Source organism: Tenrec ecaudatus, chromosome 4 (genome assembly GCF_050624435.1).
Source record: "Tenrec ecaudatus isolate mTenEca1 chromosome 4, mTenEca1.hap1, whole genome shotgun sequence".
NCBI lineage: Eukaryota > Metazoa > Chordata > Mammalia > Afrosoricida > Tenrecidae > Tenrec > Tenrec ecaudatus.
Genome location: NC_134533.1, coordinates 48,168,764 through 48,188,883, shown reverse-complemented (window position 1 = coordinate 48,188,883; position 20,120 = coordinate 48,168,764). Strand labels below are relative to the sequence as shown.

The following is a 20,120-nucleotide window of genomic DNA, read 5'->3' as shown; positions in this document are numbered from 1 at the left end:
TTCTCTGCTGTCTGTCCCCCAGGGAGGAGGTTATGTGTAGATCCTTGTAATCGGTTCCCCCTTTCTCCCTCACCTTCCTTCTACCCTCCTGGAATCACCAGTCTCACCACTAGTCTTGAGGGGTTCATCTGTCCTGGATTCCCTGTGCTTCCAGTTCCTGTCTGTACCAGTGTACATCCTCCGGTCCAGCCGGATTTGTAAGGTAGAATTGGGATCATGATACTGGTGGGGAGGAAGCATTCAAGAACTAGAGTAATATCGTATGCTTCATCATTGCTACATTGCATCCTGATGGCTCATCTATTCCCCATAGCCCTTCTGCAATAGGATGTCCAATTTCCCACAGATGGGCCCTGGGTCCCCACTCTGCACTCCCCCTCATTCACAATGCTATGATTTTTTTATTGTTGTTGTCTTTGATGCCTGATACTTGATCCCTTCGATGCCTTGTGATCTCACAAGCTGGCGTGCTTCTTCCATGTGGGCTTTGTTTTTTCTCAGCTATATGGCCACCTGTTTATCTTCACACCTTTAAGATCCCAGACACTATATCTTTTGGTAGCCGGCCACCATCAGCTTTCTTCACATTTGCTTGTGCACCCGTTGTCTTCACCGATTGTTCCAAGATGGTGAGAGTCTCAGACAGCCAATTTGTTACAACAAAGTGTTTTTGTGTTGAGGGAGTACTTGAATAGGGGCCCACTGTCTATCTGTTTCCTTAATACTAAGCCTATAAATATATGTACATAGATCTATTTCCCCCTCATTGTATAAAAATGTATTTACATCTGTATATGCCTGTATTTAGATCTCTGTAACTGTCCTTTGCCTCCTAGTCCTTTCCTATATTTCTTTGTACTTTCTGCTTGTCCCATTCTCATATTCAGATTTCATTTGGGTTTCAGGAATTGCTCTTGGTTACATTGTCCTTGATCCAGCACTGCCAGACCTCTTACACCCTACTTCCCACTGATTTTGGATCACTTGTTATTCTCTTATCCCTGGGTTTGTTAACACCCACTTCCTTTCCCCGCCTCCTCCTCTCACATATCCCCCTGGAACTGTCATCCCATTGTTCTCGCTTCCGGCTTGTTTATCCAGTCTAGCCCTTCCAGGTAGACAAGCAGCAACTGCCATATGTACCATCACAAGACTGAGTCCAACAAAGCAACAATAGAGAGTAAAACAATAGCTACAACAACAACAACAAAACCCTATAAAAAGTTCAGGGTCTATTTCTGGTCCTTCACAAGTGCTTTCCAGTTGAGTCTGATGGGGTGCCATGCCCTGGGGCCACATCTATCCCTGGGAACTGTATTGCTCTGCTCCCCCTGCCGCTCTGCTGCATGCCCTCAGAAGCTGGCTTCAGCGTAGTGAACTCAGGGTGGGCACAATTCCTGCCATGTGTCTCTAGTGTTGTCCCCCATGGTGCTATGGGTCAATGAGGAATGCTGTGTCCCATGGTGAGGCCGGCCCTATGGTCGTCTCTGTGCACTGCTGCTCTGAGCAGAAACATTGTCCTCAGGGTTTGGTGAGCCAGGATGTGCATCGCTCTTTTTTTTTTTTCCTTTTCCCCCTTCATTGGCTCCTGTGTGCCTTGATCAGACAAGTCCCTCTCCTTGAGCTGTAGCTTCAGTGCTGTCCTCTGAATTCTTATGGGGGGTGGTTGGGTGGGGGGTGGTGGCAGTAGTGGTGGCAGTGCTGTCCACTTAGTTGGTAATGGGGCCGGCCCCTCAGGCCTCTCTATCCGTTCCCTGCTTCATGTCAGTCAGTGTGTTGTGTTCTTGTCTTGGAGCACCGGATTGAAGTCTGGTTGGTCCCTGTTTCCCTGTGGAGACACAATCAGCACCCTCCCCTATGTGGGTTAGTGTCCTGTTCCCCGGTTATCCATGTCTCCCCCCACTTTTTTAGTGGGCTACCATATGTATCCCCGAGTTTAGTCTGGCCCCTGCCATATTACCTGGACCTCACCCCAGGGACATAGGTATACAGTAGCTTCTTCCCTATGCTCCTTTTGAATTTCTTGAGCTAACCTCAGCAAACTCATGTAGTACTTGTCCTTTTGTGCTTGGTTTACTTCACTGAGCATAATTTCCTCCAGTTCTTCCCATGCGATGATGTGCTTCATGCATTCATCTCTGCTTTTTAGGGATGCGTAATACTCCATTGTATGCATGTACTAGCGTTTTTTAGTCCATTTGTCTGTTGATGGAAATTTGGGCTGTTTCCAACTCCTTGCAATTGCTAACTGTGCCGCCAAGAACATTGGGACACAGATGTATAACCATGGTTTGTTTTTTGTTTCTTCTGGGTATATGCCCAGTAGGGGGATTGCTGGGTCATATGGTAGCTCAATTTCCAACTGTTTTAGATATCGCCAAATCAATTTCCATAATGGTTGTACATACCTACAGTTCTACCAACAGTGGACAAGAGTTCCTGTCTCTCTGCATCCCCTCCAACACGTGTTACTTTCTGAGTTCTTGAATTGGGCTATCTTTGAAGGTGCTAGGTGGTATCTCATAGTTGCTTTAATTTGCATTTCCCTTATGACAAGGGATCTGGATCATTTTCTCATATATTTATTTGCCATTTGGATTTCTGCCCTTGAGAAGCATCTGCTCAGGTCCTTTGCCCACCTCTTGAGTGGACAATTGTTTGGTTGTTTTTGTTGTTGTTGTAAGTTGCAGAGTATTGTAGATTTTAGTAAGAAGGTCTTTGTCAGATGTGTCATTGCTAAAGATGTTTTCTCATTCTGTGGTCTCTGTTATACTCTCTTGGAAAATTCTTTCAATGTAAATAAATGTTTTTATCTTTAGTATATCCTATTGGTAAATTTGTACCTCCTCTGTGTTGGTGTCCTTACTGATTTCCAATAGCCTATGTAATCCCTGTGCCAAGGTTCTCAGGTTTGTCCCAATCCCCTCATTAATGGCTCTAATACTTTGGGGTTTTACCTCAAGTTATGTGATCCACCTTGAGTTTATTCTTGTGTATGGAGTGAGGTAAGGGTCTTCCTTAATTTTTCTGCAGCTACATATCCATTTTCCCCAGCACCACAAATTGAAGAGGGCATCCACTTCCCATTTTATATTTTGGGGGCCCTTATCAAAGATCAATTGTCTGTATGCTGATGATTTTATTTCTTGGTTTTCAACCCTTTTCTGGGTCTGAATATCTATCATATCAATACCACGATGTTTTGACCACTGTGGCTGTATAGTAGGTGCTAAAGACGGGTAAAGCAAGTCCTCCAACTTTGTCCTTCTTCTTGAGGAGTTCTCTGCTCATTCTCGGTTTCTTCCCTCTCCATATGAAGTTGGTAATCTGCTTTTCCAACTCTGAAGAAAGATACTGGAATTTGGATCGGGATAGCATTGAACTTATATAGTGCCTTGGGTAGAACTAACAAGTTTACTATATTGAGTCTTCTGATCCACAAGCATGGGATCTCCTTCCATTTGTTGAGGTCACTCTTGGTTTCTTTTAATAGTGTTTTGTAGTTTCCCTCATACAGAGCTTTTGCTTTTTGAGTCAGGTATATCCCTAGATATTCCAATTAGTGTTTGGCTATTGTCAAGGGCACTCCCTTTTTGATCCCCTCTTCTATGGCCTTGTCCAGAGACAGTAACTCTTGAAGGGAATGGAAAACCTCATCTTCCTTAGGCACAATTTTAGCCCTCAAGAGCCTTTGAAAGCTTATAAGCTCCTGCATGCTTTTGAGGATTCCATTCTCCTCTCAGTGCTGCTGCCTCCATAGGTTGTGTGAAGGAGCAGGACAAAGGTGCCTGCTGCCCCCAGACCTCGGCCAAACCCACTTTCTCACCAAACTTCTTCTGGTCTGCAGGAGAAGTATAAAAAGAGTGACGACCATAGTAATACTACTACATGTTACTAATGCCAACTCATGGGAACCCCATGGGTGTCAAAGTAGACTTGTCTTCCATAGACTTTTAGCGACTGAATTGTCAGAAGTAAATGAATACTTGCAGGTCAAACATCTCGTGTTTCAGCAAGCAGATGCACATGTCACTCTTTGTATCATCCAAAGATTGACATCTCTCGTATGGGTGTGGGGTGTGGGCGAGGGCAGGAGGGGAAGGCAAGTCACACAAAGTAAAGTAAAAATAAATGAGCTGCACCGCTAGTCACTAGAGCGGGAAAAGCTGAATGAGAAGTGTGTTCTAGTAAACTGAGGATTTGGCAGAAAAGTTCTGTCATTTGCTTAAAATATTCTAAGATGCCAGATTCCACTCTGTTGCTTTAGTAGTCCAAATATATGAATCAAATAAACACCCCAGTTCTGAAAATTGTGGGACAAAAGGCAAGAGAACCTAGTTGCATCATGTGGAGCACAGCCAGAAGTGGACATTTTCCTTCCAATTAGATGATATTATCTGCCTGCTTTCTGGATTTTATATTTATTTTTTTATTACCTGAACACCCTGGTTAGGAATCTTGCTGAGTTGAGCATTTTAACTGTAGTTAAAGTATCAAAGAGAGTAATCAATGATGAAATTCCTTTCTGAATTATCCTCTAGCACTCAGCCTTTCTTAAATTGCCCATTGCCTTAAACTGACAAACACAAACTCATTGCCATGAAGTCAATTCCAATAAAAGCAGTAAGGCTGAAAAAACAGAAAAACAACCAAACAAACCGACAATCTCACTGAAAGAAAGGGCACTCTAATGCCCTATCAATTTCTACATAGAGTACTATATATATGCATGTATGTTTTAATATTGTGTTTTGGGGTGCTCCATTTGTTACCATATTTTATGACTGTGCAAGTTGTTCCCATTTGAAAATAATATTGATTTTAGAAAGGAGTTATGTCTGAATTAAAATAACACATACATTATAGTACCCAGTTTGTAAATTCTACATTTCATCTTGTACACTTATACTGAGATAGAAAATGCTAACACTTACTTATACTGCAATTTTGGCTGCTTTATGTAACATGGTGTTAAATAGTCCAATATCAACATGATAGAATGAACATTTCAGAATAACATTCTCTTTAAGTTTCTCCCTTTGTACCCATGTGAAGATTTCTAAAGATCTTCATGGGGAGTTTGACTGCTCTGTGCAAACAACATCCTGATACACCCCAACCACACCTTCTTTCCCACCCTTTTGAAGCATCAGTTGATGGAAAATGGAAAGTCATACCCTAAAGCTCATTTTGCTCCTAAACTTTGCATCATGTATATCTAGATTCTAGGCCCTTAAATGGTGTGCATCCTCCTTCCCTTTTCCAGCTCTCGCTTCAAGGTAGATTCCACAAGTAATTCAGTCAAAATAGATTTATATTAGGCTCATTTTCATTCTCACCGCCATGGGGTCAATAATGAGAAAACCCAGTCTTTCTTCCATGGAGAAGCTGGTGGGTCTGAACTGCAGACCATGCGGATCACAGTGTAACATGTAACCACTACACCACCAGGGTTCTTATCCTAGACCAGAAATGAGTTAAAAGAGCTACAATGAGACATAAATAACATCGCTCTGCACACAAACCAACTGACCAGACATTAACCAAGTGCCCAATACAAGTTTTCTGTTTTTCCTCACTGTTAGCTTATATTTGAGTTTTAAACATGTACTTCTCAAAATTATGTGATTATCATCTTGCAGGCATCTCAATATCATGTCACAAATGTTTCCCAGAATGCTTTCTGAGTCTCTGCTAAGCTATCTAGTCTGGGTTCACCTGGGGAAGCCTCTGGAGGGCTCTGGGCTCCTCTGAGCTCTTAGCTGTGAAAACGAGACACTAATGTTCATACTCATGGGTGAAACTACGGTTTATTTTCCACTGAATAGAACTATCATCACTGGATAGTGAAGTCCTTCCAATATATTTCAGAAAGCAAGTTAGTTTCTGGTCGTTAGATATGTGTATTTGTTTTCTTAAAAGTAAAACAAACCAAAAACACCAATTCAGTAAAACCACAAATAACTTTATAATGACAGTACCTTGACCTTCGTTGCTGGGGGAAAAAAACAAAGACAAAAAACAACTTCCTATGATTTCAATATATTGGTTGGCTGTAATGTCATATTTATGATAAAAGTAAAAACTTTGCCTTTAGAAGATATTTATCTTTGAGTACATCTTTGATTTTAAACAAAATGGATGGTTATTCCTAATAAATACATTAAACATATATTTCCTTTAGGTTCTCCTTTCCATCCATGGCACAATGAAAGGCAATGCTATTAAAAAGCAAAACATCCTTCCCAAAGAATTCTTCATTGGCTCCAATAAGAGCCAACTTAAAGTACTTAAATCTGATTTCTAAAAATATTACAATTTCAATATGGATGAAATTCCCTTCCATTTAAGTTGATATTTAAATTACATTAAGGCACTAGATAATGGGTCAGAAAATCTTGCAAGGCTCTATAAATTACCTTGCCATATGCATTAGGAGGGGGTATTTCTCTCATCTGACTATACAATCTCACCCTTTGTCCCCAGAAAAGTGAGCCCTAGATATCTTTCTTCTAAATAGAGGAAATTTCTAATTTGGGAGCTAAATTATCTAATGTGGGCCAATCTCAAAAATTGTGTTACGTGCCAGAGAAAAAATGGAGAAATTAACAATAAAAACATTAATCACCCAAAACTTTCCCTAGTAATCGCCATTTTCACTTAAAATCACATCGAAAGCTGCATCGCCTTTGGGTCCTCACTTTACCCTTTGTGCATCTATGTTGCACCCACGTGAGGATTTGGTGGTCGTGGGCTCAACCTTCTTGCTATCTGTAGTTCAAATGACTTTGCATTTGAGAACAACAGTTTCCTCCTCTAAGACTCTGAAACCCTGCAGTTGGACAGGAGTGGAAAACAGTATGCACGTGTGAAAGTCCCACAGATGAACTACGACTGTGAAATAGTGTGCAGTTACTCACGGAAACCAGAGAAGCAGCCTTTTGGAAAGGAGAGAAAGGCTTACTTGGTGACTCAGTTGGCTTGCAGGTGCGGACCCCAAGGCAAAGGGGGTTTCATGATTTACAGCCTGCTGACATCTCCAGGCAGACAGGAAGTCAATGAATCGTATTCAAGTGTGCATTTTGGGATCGGCTGACTTGCTGTAGGCAGCTTGAAGCCCTCAAAAGCCAATATAAGCAGAGATTTGGAGCTTAGTGTTAATTTTAAGTTTTCAATGGCATCGCCAATTTCCAACACCCCCAGGATTGGGGGCGGGGGCTGGGGATCACCAGGGTAAGGTTTTTGGTGTATAATTTTGTTAGCAATTTTAGTCAAACTCCAATTCCTTTTCATGTATTGGGCATGGAGCAAAACCTGTTGCTACTTTAATGATTTGAGTTTTCTTTCTTATTAGTGCATACAATCTCCTCATTAAAGGTGGCCTGGTTCCATGGACAGCATTAAATCATATTTTCCAGTTGACCTAATTTATACTTTCAAATATACTTTCTTTTACGATTGAACATTAATTGCTCTGTGACTTCTAGCATGTCAAATTCTTCTAGCCTCTTTGTCAAGTTTATTTTTTTCTCTTAAAAACTCAAACATAATCAAAGTTTATATTTTGGTTGAATTTAAAATACAAAGAGGTCTAGAAAGGCTAAAAAGACCATCCAAACTCATCCAATGAGTGAGTAGCAAAGCTGATTCTATCACTTTGACTGCTAAGTTCCAAACCTGAGATTTTTCTGATATTCCACTATTTTAAGGAAATTGGTTTAAAGGAAGACTGCAGTAAATTCCTTTTCCAAAGGCTGTAACAATAGTAATGATAATCGTACTTTGTATCTGCATAACAGCATAGTTTTTGTAGGTTGTGACATTATCTCAATTGGTTTAGAATTAATAATTTAAAAGAGCAAAGATTTGGGGCATCATTACCTTAGTGCTGCACTTTTCTTGTGTTGTGACTTGATATTCCCCAAGGAACACTGATTGTGGCTCTCAATTGAGGTATAAGTTCAGCAGTTCAAATCCACCCGTGGCTCCCTGCGTAAAAAATGAGTCTAGCTACTCCTGTAAAGATTTAAAATCTCAGAAACCCAGACTGGTAAGTTGCCGCTGCCCTATAGGGCTCTATGAGTCAGAATCTACCGCATGCCAGTGGGTGTCTGGATGTTCACTGAGGGCAGTTCTCAAAACAATTGTCCAAATGAATTTTACCAAGTTACCTGAATTTTAATTGTAAGATTTTCGAGGCAATTCTGGCCCACGGTGGCCTATAGAACAGCCCCTGTGGGCTTCCAAGACAGTAAATCTTTATAGGAGTAAACAGCGCAATCGTTCTCCCTCACAGAGCCACTGGGGGTTTCGAACTGCTGGCCTTGTGGTAAGCAGTCTAATGCACAATCCATTATGTCCTTACGGTTCTCCCCTCCCTGCTACTTTCCATTAATTTTTAAGAAGTAGAAAATAAAGGAATAGTCAGGGAAATATCAAACGTCACCTTTATTATTATAAAGCTCAAGTTGAAACCTTTGGCTAGTGTTTTTAAATTCCTCCACAAGCAAGTCAAGAAGCATCCAGCAGAGAGGAATCAGGGAGGGGTTGCATGGAGGCCGTCCTGTGGGCAGCTCTCTCAGGGGAAGGGGGAAGGAGACCCACGTTCTCTCATGAACCGGTTTAGGGAATTGCCTCATGTTCCCTAGACAGAAATGATCACAGGAGGAAAGAGACCAAGAAATCAAATGAATCACGATCCTCTACAAGAAGGAAATATTAAGGAAGGACATGCTTTCTCTTAACGATGTGTACTGAGCACTTGCATGCTGAGGTCAGTTAAAATTGTACATTTTTAGAAGACGGCACTAATTTAAACATTTACAGTTAATGATAGATGAATATACAATTTAATCTAAACAAAAATGAACAGATCAAAAAACCTCCCCTGCATCAAGTAGATTCTGCCTCATAACCAGCCAATGTAGTGTTTCTGAGGCCATATATCTCTACTGGAAGCGAGCGGCTGCTAGATTGGAACACCCGGCCTCACAGTGAGCAGTTCCAGACAGACCCAACAGAGCTGCCTGGGCCCTATTCCACCTCCAGCCCTCAACCCATCTCCCTGCCATCGGGCCTCCAGAACAAGGGAGGGAGCACAGCCCCTGTGAGTTTCCAAGACTGCAGCTCTTTACAGGATTGGGAAGCTTCATTCTTATCTAATGGAATGTCTGGTGGCTTTGAACCGCTGCCTGGCGGTTAGCATCCCAGTGCATCGTCCACTACGCTACCAGGCTCCTCTGAAGTCCAGAACATAGAATTGACACCTTTACTTCCTATCTGTGGCTTCATTACCCATAATTCATCTGTTCTCTCAAGTCCAACACTTGCAGGTCATTTGATTGAAAAGTCAGAGGAAATTGGCATCAGCCCTGAAGGCAGAAACTGTCATTGAACTCTGAATCCTGCTTCTTAATAGTTATTGGCTTTCTTTGGATCTATATTTGTAACCTATGAAGATGAAGTAGACTTTAAGTAGATGACTGCAAACAACCCAACTCTCAAATTACAGAACTACCCTGGATATATGCCTACATCTAGGACCCCAAACCTAATTTTAATTAAAACTTAATTTTGGCTGATAATTTATTGATAACTATTACTTCGTTCTCTTGTTGTGAACATCTATGATACGTATAATTTATAATACATAACTTACCCTTTATTATTTTATATTATTTATCTAATTATTTCCTTTCTGATATTTTTTCTCCAAATTATACTGAAAGTTATTAAGTATATCGTTTATAATAACATGACATGTTACTCATAACCTATAGTACATTGTTTCTGAACCGGTGTTAAAGTGCACAGTTAACAACTAACTTCATTAAATCACTTGAAGGTATTTGTTTTCATGCAAATAGCTCTTAGCCTTCCGATTGTATCTTCATATTTAAGAAATCTGACCTCAAACGAGGAGTTTCATTTCAGCATGAATAGCATTAAGATCGGTAAATGTGAATGCTAAAGACTAATTTTATATGACTTTCATGTTTACTCCCAACTATTTTCCTTTAATCTCAGGATACTATTAGCTGTGTCTGTATTACATATGTACACATATACGCACACAGGAGGTTTTTCACCCACTTAGAAGGTTGCCTGTTTAGCAGCATACTGTTTCAATGCCAGAAAAAATTAGTGTTCATTTAATGGTGAGCAATTTACACCCAGCCTATTCATAATCAAATGTAACATGTGGCCTCTGAATCATTATATGTCATACATATGTTTTTCATCGGGTATGTTTTGAAAGGTATGGCGTGGAGCCTCCTGGTTTGATAAAATTGGAAAAAGAGATTGAACAAGAAGAAACACTTTCCGCTCCTTCCCCTTCACCTTCTTCTTCGTCAAAATCTTCCGGGAAAAAGAGCACAGGAAACTTACTGGATGATGCCGTAAGTAAAGTGTTTCAGGAGTCTTGGCAGCAATTAGTACTAATTTCTGAGCTACAGAATTTATTTTGTTCATTCTTGCATTATATAACATTTATCTATTTTAATTTAATTAAAATTGAGTTCTAAACCCTTTGAGAACACAAGTCTATATTCTGATATGTAAACCTGACAAAGAGTCTTGGTAGCATAGTAGGTTATGAGTGGGGTTGCTAATTTCAAAGTCAGCAGTTTGAAACTACCAGCCACTGCACAGGAGAATGGTGAGGCTGTGTACTCCCAGAAAACGTTAGCGCCTCAGAGACCCACATGGGCAGTTCTCTGTCCTATAAGGTTTCTATGATTCAGAATCAATTCCATTGCCATGGTTATGCTTGTTTGTTTCATTTTGTTTTCAAATCACGTATCATTTAATTATGCCTAGTAGTATCTGATATTTTAGGAAAGTCAAGTGACTTCCTGAAAATTACATTTGAAAATATTTAAGCTTTGTTGATATCGGTTCCAGGTTCCTCGTTTTATTGATAAGAAGTGTGAGGTATAAGATCCTTCTCTTAGAAAAGGAAAGCAAGCGTTTTACACAGAAGATACTGGTCCTCTAGTCACTGCCCCGGTGGGCAGGGTGCATCGTTATTTTTCAAGTACTGGTACCTGACTAGGGGGCCTGGAGTCCAGAAGCTCATCTGCCTGCTGAGGGGCAGCATGGGGAAAAGAGGAGCACAAGGCTCCGACCCAGGGATCCAACTCTCCGCGCTCCCAGGCTCTCTGTTCAGCAGTCATTGAAGCCGAGGTTTTGTTGTTGTTGTTGTTGTTTACAGATTAGGGATTATTTTAGATATAAACTGATAACCACTGTTTTACTAGGAATAATTCTGGTTGTTCCCCCAACACCCAGGTCTCAGGTTCTCTCTGGTGTCTGTTAAGTAGTCCTTGGTTGTAATAACTGGATTGTTTGCATGTTTATCAGGGGTGTCAACCTATTTGTGGAAAAAATTTAAGTGATAATGGATTTTTCCCCATGAATTTTTGAAGCTCTCTCAAACACCACATACATGTCAGTTTGTCTTTGAATACAAGCATAAATACTACGAATAGCAACAATATGAGGAAGCCATGGGCGACTGCCATATTAGTTGTATATATTTTCACTAATAGAATTATTGATGTACATGACTTTTGTAGAAAATGGCAACACCAACGCCACTAGATTGAAGTATATCTCACAAACACGGAGGGGAGAGTCTTTCAAAGCCAGCACTGACCACACAGCCAGCTGTGGTCTGAAAGGGGGCTTCTTTCTGTCAAGTTTGAGCTGAAAGTTGCTTAGAAAATGCCTGATAGATGGATAGAGCAAGTGGAGTCCTCCATTCTCTGCTTTCCTCCATATCACCCTCTCACCTACAAGGCAGCCTTGTTAGACTCCATCGACCAGTTCCGACTGAGAGCAGCCCCGACGCACAGCACAATGGCCCCATTCTTTGCTCTAATCGCTCAGATGACCTGGAGGAATTCCTAGTTGCTGGCTGACTGAGAGCCCTGATAGCTGTGAAGGGACATAAAAAATTAAACTTCACTTTATCCAGGTAGCTTAGTTTAATTCAGTGTTTGTTTGGATAAGTGTTCAGTCCACACAAAGTGGAAAGACTAGGCCGGGCATTTTAATCGGATGCCATCTAGGAGGATTTGACAATTTTGTATCTTGAATGGGTTTTGATTATCATATTATTTTGTAAGGAAAGTGAGGATCATGTTGTATTGATAGTAGATACAACGAGTAAGCCAGTTGCCATTGGACGGACTATAGCAGAGCTGGAGTGCACGTGCACACCCCACTGGCTGGGTGTCTGGAGGGTTTACAGCAGTGGATCAAGAGGCCTTTCTTCGGAAGGACTTCGGGGTGGGTTGAAACCTACGACAGATCATCTAGAAGCCTGGTGCCCTAACCCTTTCCACCAGTCAGAGATCATGGTGCACTATTGATCCATCACTGAGCAAGTTTACTCTTTTTCACAATCACACTTGTAGAGTAGACTGACTTTAGGGCAAGATGTCCCTTATATCTTTTGCTTATGAATGTATTTCTCTCTGGCTGTTGAAATATGTTCTTATTCCTTTTCTTCTCAACTATCGTTCATGCTCACTTTCTTGAACGTGTTCTCGTCAGGAGCGCGTTCTTTCTCTTTCATATGAAAGGTCTTTTTTCCCTCAGGGAGGGGGATGACTCGATCTCAAAGACAGGACCATATTTTATCGATATCGATCTAGCACTGTGTTGGTTGTATAAATAATCAGCCTGGGTAATTAAGTTGACAATCTTCCCCTTGTTTCAGTTCCTCTGAATACGTCATGTGCCCTAGACACACATGCACTTACTTCCCATTTGCTTTGCTGAAAAGCAAACAAACCAAATTCACTGCCGTTGAGTTGATGCTGACTCATAGCAAGTCTACAGGACAGGATAGAACCATCCCTGTGAGGTTTTGAGACTGTAACTCTGTATAGGGGAGCAGAAAGCCCCATCTTTCTCCAAAGATCAGTGGGTGCTTTCCATTGTAGACCTTTCTGATCACAGCCCAACACATAATCACCACACCAGAGGGGACAATTCTCTCACCTGAAGCCCTTTGCCTAAGCTCGGGCAAAATAGCTGAAGTGGTTCCCTGTCTCTACCAGCCTGCACTGTGCCTGGCCTGCCCTCATTCTTGAGAAGGAAATGGGTAGGGGGAAGAGGTGCTGATACAAAGGCAAACAAATGTGGAAGGGATCACGCAGCAGTTTTACCAATGCTCCATTTTGGAAGAAATGAGACCATGAAATGGGAAGGCAGTCACTCCGAAGTTGCTTGCTCCCACTCCAAAGTCTCGTCTCCACTGACACCAATGAAAGGAATTTCACAAACGCTTGAAACTGTCTCTAACATTTACCAAACACAGTCTGGTGATTTAAACACCTGTGCAGATTATAGCTAAATGTAGTTGAAAACAAACAAAACTCAATTCTCAACCATGGTAACCCTAACTATAGAGTCTGAGACTGTGGATCTTTCTCACCCTGAGTGGCTGGTGAGTTTGAACCACCGACCACCAGGCTAGTTTAATGCTGAGCCAAGAGTGCCCCCAGGGCTCCTTAAATGAATGTAATAATTGTATAAAATGTATCAATACTTTGCCAGTTAGAAACCTATGTTTTGCAAGTTTCTAAAAACACATTTTTACAGGATGCTTAATCAAATACTCACTCCGCTCGGTGCCCATGAGGAGAAGGGTTCTGTGGTTAGGTTTGCTGGAGGAATATAATTGACTGTCGCTCCAACTGAGAGTGCAGCAAGGCACGCTGGCATAGGAAGGTTCTCCTCAGAGCTTGCTTAATCTGGAATTTTGCAAACCTCTTTGACCACGAACATTTCCTACAGGCCCCTTCTTTCAACTTTGTAGAAAACTCTGAAATATTTGCATTGTTTAATCGATAGTTTCCCACTGGAAATGCTTTATTTCAGGAACAGTGGTGCAAAAAGAAAAGTAATATGAGCCTCACCAATGGTTTAAATCAAAGGTTCATATATCTAGCAGAAGAAGGCAATAGTTCCCATGGCAACAAGCTTCACTGCATGTGTGAGGCCCATATACCAGATGAGAGTGGAAATGTATGCACTTAAATATGTGCTTTAAAATAGGTAGACAAAATAAGGATTATATAAAAAAAATTTCTCTGTGTTATCAACAATACTATCTATCCTCTGACCAAGTGATTATCTTTAAAGAATAAAAGAGGAACGAGAGGAAGAACAAAACACAAAGACAGGAAGAAAGAAGGAGAAAAGAGCAGGACACAAGAGACCCCCATGAAGATATCACGTCCCAGTGAATGGTTTCAGCAATAACCGTCCGTTCTGAAGCCTCCCATGTTTCCTCACATTTCTGTATTTGATACTTTGGGAAATGGCACACACAAAAAGAAAAGAGTACAAAAGGTGACCTTTTATGTGAATACTGTATCCCACCTTCTTTAATCAAGATATCATAAAATGCACTCCCACTCACACAAGAAGCCTATTCACAATGATTTATTCTCCAGATGTCCTGATACAGTGATTCAACTGTGGGGTCAGGTTTAGCTCTCCTCTTGGCGGTCCTTCGCGGTGAGCTAGTTCCCACACAATGAGTTGATTGCAATTCTAAGAAACGATTCTTTACTCTCTTCTTCTGCCTCAACTTCCTCAGGCTGGGGGAGGAGAGATAGTCTCGTTCTGAGCAATCAGACTCCTCTCAAAATCCCATTTCAGCAGAAAGCTGGCTAAGTTCCGGGCACAAAGGAAAGCAGCCAGCACACCTGCCAGACTGCCTTATCCCAGGGGTAATATGAGAAGTCACATGTTGTCTGTCGGTCACTGTTTACCGAGCAGATTCCCACCGCCCACAGGCTGGTCTGCTCTCTTCCCCTGCTGCCTGCAGTTCTCACACACTGTGGAAGAGCCTTGATTTCAACGTTGCTCTTGAAAGCTAGGTCGGCATTAGGGGAGGACAAGATACTTGAGAAAATGTATTTTTTTGTATTTAGAAGTTTATATGCTAGAGGTTTATGTGCTTCACGGAAGCACTAAAAGTTAGAACTACTTTCTATATATACTTTTTTCTTAGTGGAGAGTGCACTTACCTCATGGCAGGCAGCCAACCTACGCTTCAACCGGTCACGATGTTATTTGCTTGTCTGGTTTTCTCCCAAATCGCAGGAGCTAGGTTCGCTTACCCCTCCCTTCTTGTCTTCTCTCCGTGTTGTTCTCAGGAAAGCTCACATTACAGTGGTCAGGAAAATAACACTATGTGCAGAAATGATAAATAAAATGGTCATACAGTCACATACACATTATATAAAATTACACAGAAGGAGATGTGCACAGAGGGAAATACTGAGAACCATGCCCATAGACGCTCATTGAGCTTGTAAATGCCATTCCGACACCCTCAAATGTGGTTCATGATTATGGAAGGAAATGATGCCGCTATCACTCAACTTTTATACTTCTTATTCAAGTATACAGCTTATTCCATGGCATCTCTTATTCTTTCATTGTCACCATTCTATTAAAAATGATTCCCTTCAAAAAATCTCCAGGGAAAAATCCCCATTAGTACTAGAGTGAGGACACATCTATGATGCAAGCATAATGAGGCTGGCCGGCCTCTGACCCCAGAGTCGTGGGCCTAGTCACCAGCCTAATGATGGTCAGCAATTGCCTTGTCCTTACACGAAAGCCAGCTCTGCAGTTCATTGTACACAGTGTTTACTTTGTTCCATCCATGTCTCCTGTGTCCTGCGGAGGACCCTGATTTGGTTTTGCTCATTTATTTATGCAATGCGATTTGTCAAACACATAGTCTATGCAATGAAGGCATGACACTATTCCAAGGATTGTAAAATGTTATGAAATTCCATTTTAGTCCTTAATACTTTCAAGACCAAATTGCTGCTTTGCGTCTTCTGTGGAGATCCCAGGTTTCCCGTGATGGAAGCATTCTGGGTAAGATCGGAACAATGCAGTCAGTGATGGATTTGTGTTGGGGGGGTTGGTGCCCAGGTTGGTGGGAGAAGGGCGGTTTCTGCAGATGCACATGCCAAGTGGCAGCACAAACTGAGAGTGGACTAACACCTTCCTACTGAACTCCAGACATGGAAAAGGCATGTGGACGCTCTATGTGCCAGAGCTCACAAAAGTGTTAAGGAACTCTCCGGGTAACACAGCAGCAGTAAGGTAAAGCAGTAACTGAGATACAAAAATGCATGGGGGAAAATAGACCAAGCATCGTAAGCTTAGCGGTTTCGATGTGGGGCTAACCTAGAGGTCAGCAGTTCCAACCCCGCAGCTGCTCTACAGGAGAAAGGTGAAGCGGTCTTCTCTTGTGAAGAGTCACAGTCTCAGAATCACGGGCCTCACCACCAAAGGGGCAGTTCTCCTCTGTCCTGCAAGGTCTCTCAGAGTCCGAGTCCTTTGTTGACATGGGTTTGCTCTTTAGCTGGTATGTTGGCAGAATTAGAACTGGCAGATGTATTCTCAGGTTGATCAATTCTCTCCATCAGAAATATGTCTGCTTCTTCTATATTGGTCTTCATCGAAGCACATTTTTATTCTTCTTAAAATAAGTTGTGCTTCACAATTTATCTACTCTCTCTGGATTTTCTATGTCCTGGGATTTTTTTCTTATTCTAGAGAAAGCAAAGTCTTTATTTATACTCACGTGTCAGTGGGGTTTGCAACTGTCACCGTGCTTGCTTAGTAGAAAGGTAGAGGTGAGCATTCACTTATGTGAAGGAACGACTGTAAGTTGATGACAGAACCCCAGGCACCATGATAACTTTGTAGAAGAGAGAATTTAAATGAGGAAAATCAGCTTAAGGTGTTCAAATGTCTAGTCAGCCTCTTAGTTGCAGGTAGAACTTTAATCAGAACTTTCTCTACCCTCCAAGGAAACCTTTTCTCACAACACAGAACATTATTGTGTTAATTGAATTAAGGGCAGATATGAGAGAGGCAGGTTCCCAAACAAGAAAATCATAAATATCAAATATATTCTTAAAACCAGGGAGTCACGCATTGTCTTTTAGTAATTACAACTATTTATAAGGAATGTGAGCATCTCATCTAGTTTATATAATTTTTAAACAGTGGAAATAATGTATAATAGATAAAAATCTGATGTACAGTCATGGTATTCATAAAATTCATATAGAATTCAAAATATGATCCTGTAAGTATCATTTGGTAGATTGAAATGGATGAAATTGAATTGAGTTTATGAGTGAGTCTGGGTGAATTAGGACTGGTTTCATTTAGAAAAACTTAGAGTTCAAAACCAAATGAAACAATAGTCTCATTTAAGAAGCAACAACAATTTAATTTTCGTTTATCTTGAAAGTAGGTCAATTAATACAATTGAAATTATACTCTAGAAATATGTAATCTTATGTTAACATACTCATCTTTTATAAATATTTAACATACATTCTAGACTAGTTTTCAGTATATTTATTGTGGCAAACTGATGTACCTGATCTCTTTCATCCTAAAAAGTGAATGAGCTCAATTTATCATTCCCAGACTGTCCATTGATTTCTTCTTCATCAGTAACACCATCCTCCTCAACATCCAGCTTCAGCCTTAGTGACCATGATTGGACTTCAGAAAAATGCTTTCAGGAATTGACCTTTATGTTGTTGCTCGTTGTCATTGCATTTACCCAAACCCATGCACAGCTCAATGAAACTCTGCTTCGTTTTCTGCTGACCCCATCATCCATTGGGGATCAAACCATTTCATTGGCTGAGTCACCATTTAATATGACATCTCTTTGCTTGTGTCTCTGCCCATAGTCCAGTATGGAACAAATTTTAAAATATTATTGGTCTACAAGGTATGTTGAATCCAGTAAAAAAAAACCAAAACTGTTTTAAATGAGACTTGTGAACTTGACGACTCTTCTACTTCAGGTGAAACGCATCTCTGAAGACCCGCCCTGCAAATGCCCAAACAAGTTCTGCGTTGAGCGGCTCTCCCAAGGAAGATACCGAGTGGGAGAAAAGATCCTCTTCATTAGGGTAAACGTTTTCTTTTCCCTTGATGCTTTGCTCTCCATGAGAGTATTCAGGACTTGAGGTGTGGGCTGTAGGGAAAATCTGACAGGTGAGTAAGCAGGATCTGCCCTGGTGGTGCTTGCAATTGAATGAAAGCTGCAGGATACGAATATTTCTTGAGAGTATCGTATGTACAATCTGTGGTAAAGGCCCAAATAAATGAGAGATCCTGTTTCCATACTCATGGATACATGAACTCACAAAGGTAGCATGGGGGCCAAATACCCTGTCTCCCCCCAAATAAGACAGTGTCTTATATTAATTTTTGCTCCCAAAGATGCACTAGGTCTTATTTTCAGGGGGTATCTTATTTTTCCATGAAGAAGAATGCGGTCCACATTTATTGTTGAACAACAAAAAAGGAAACGTGTTACCTGTATACGGTACGGTAGTAGTTGTCATCACAAACCAGCATAACCAGACAAACTGTGAATCCTGCAGTATCAAGAATTCTTGTTACTACCATTATTTCCATGTACAACAACCTATGGTACACTTACTCCTATTCTACGGTACAATCACTCGCACTTTCTGTCTGCTCTGGCTGCTCTGTGGCCAACAGTGAGCTGCGAGGTGGCACCCCCACTACGGTCCAGAGTTATGGTAGCTTGGGGGAGCCTTATTATCGGGGAGGCCTTATGTTTGGGGAGGTCTTATTTGAGGGTGGATGCCTTATATTTCAGTGAGAGGCAAAACGGTAAGTAGATCTTATTTTCGGGGGATGTCTTATTTTCAGGGAAACATGGTAGAAGAAAGGAACTAAAATCTTCCAATGAGGAAATACAAGGACTGTGCGCTGTGGCCATCCAAAAGAGCACAGTGGTGCCATGCCATGGGTTAAGCACTGGGCTGTCAACCATGTGGTCAGTGGTTCATACCCACCAACAGCTACTCCAAGGGAGTGAGATGAGGCAATCAGATCCATTGAGATTTAGATTCTTGGGAGCGCTATGGAGCAGTTCTGCTCTACTCAGGACTATGGACACAATGGCAGTGGGTGGGTGGTGGGTAGACTTCCATAACTCTGATTCTGGAAAAATCATTCACTTGATCCTGAGTACCATTTTGGAAGCCTTTGTGTAGTAGTGGTTTAGTGGGTACTTGCTGGGCTGCTAACCACAATGTCGTTCATCACCACACGTCACTCCTTGGGAGAGAACGACGAAGTTTTCTACTCCTGGAAAGAGTCACCGAAACCCACATGGGTTGTTCTACCCTGGCCTGTAGGCTTGTTATGAATCAGAATCAACTCAATGGCAGTGGGTTTGGAGTGTTGAAAACCATTGAAATTGCTTGAATGTTTTTTGGGTTTTTTTTGCTAAGAAATCTGGTTATGGTGTAGGAATAGAGAATGAAAATTCAGACAGAATAATTTAAATGAAAACGGTAACTTCTGATTTATGTCTGACTCAGGATAAGTGAATGTGGTGCACCTACCTACACATTTGGTAGTCGCCGTCCACTGTCCAATGGTCCTAATTTCCGCCCCAACTGGATCTGGTGAGCAGTTGGAGACTGTAATCGGTGACTCAGTGGATTAGCATTGAAGGCCTTTCGGTTGCGATCTGCTTTGCTAAATATCCAGAGAACTCAGGCTCTCAAAATTAGGTTCTGGTGCTTTGCTAATACCAGGAATTAGTACCTTCTTAGTGAGAAAACAGCACTTTACTAAAAACGTAAACTTGATCCCCTAAAATTTCCAGTCACTGAATATATATGTTTTCTGCCGTATTTCTTAGTAAATTGCTAAAGGGCAGAGGTTATGATTTTTGAAAATCTTGCTTGTTATTTTGTAGAAAAGAACAATTTGAACATGTACAACTAGTACAATAGTTCATATAACTCTTAATGGTAATCCAGTGGAAATTTTGCCAGTGTAAATCTCCTTGGTTTCATTTTTTCATTGAATCTTATTCATGTAAACTTTTTTATAAGGCTCTATAATGTGTTTCTGAAGAAAATATATCAATTTTGTATTCTAATGTCATTTCGTTCAAATGTTACTAACTTTTTTGGTTTTAATTTTCAGGTAATAATTGCTATTCTGCTTTGAAATTGCAACTAAAGGGACATTAACTACAATGTAATAACTTATTA

General features: G+C 41.1%; 1 protein-coding gene across 2 annotated transcripts in view; it reads left to right on the top strand.

Moving 5' to 3' along the window:
- The window catches only part of GAS2 (growth arrest specific 2), a 132,522-nt gene that overhangs the window by 62,494 nt on the left and 49,908 nt on the right, over positions 1 to 20,120 (top strand). For both annotated transcript variants that reach the window (XM_075548403.1, XM_075548402.1), the window contains exons 5-6: positions 10,259 to 10,400; positions 17,880 to 17,987. In XM_075548403.1, the coding sequence (XP_075404518.1) occupies positions 10,259 to 10,400; positions 17,880 to 17,987 (250 nt within the window). The remainder of the gene's footprint in view (positions 1 to 10,258; positions 10,401 to 17,879; positions 17,988 to 20,120) is intronic.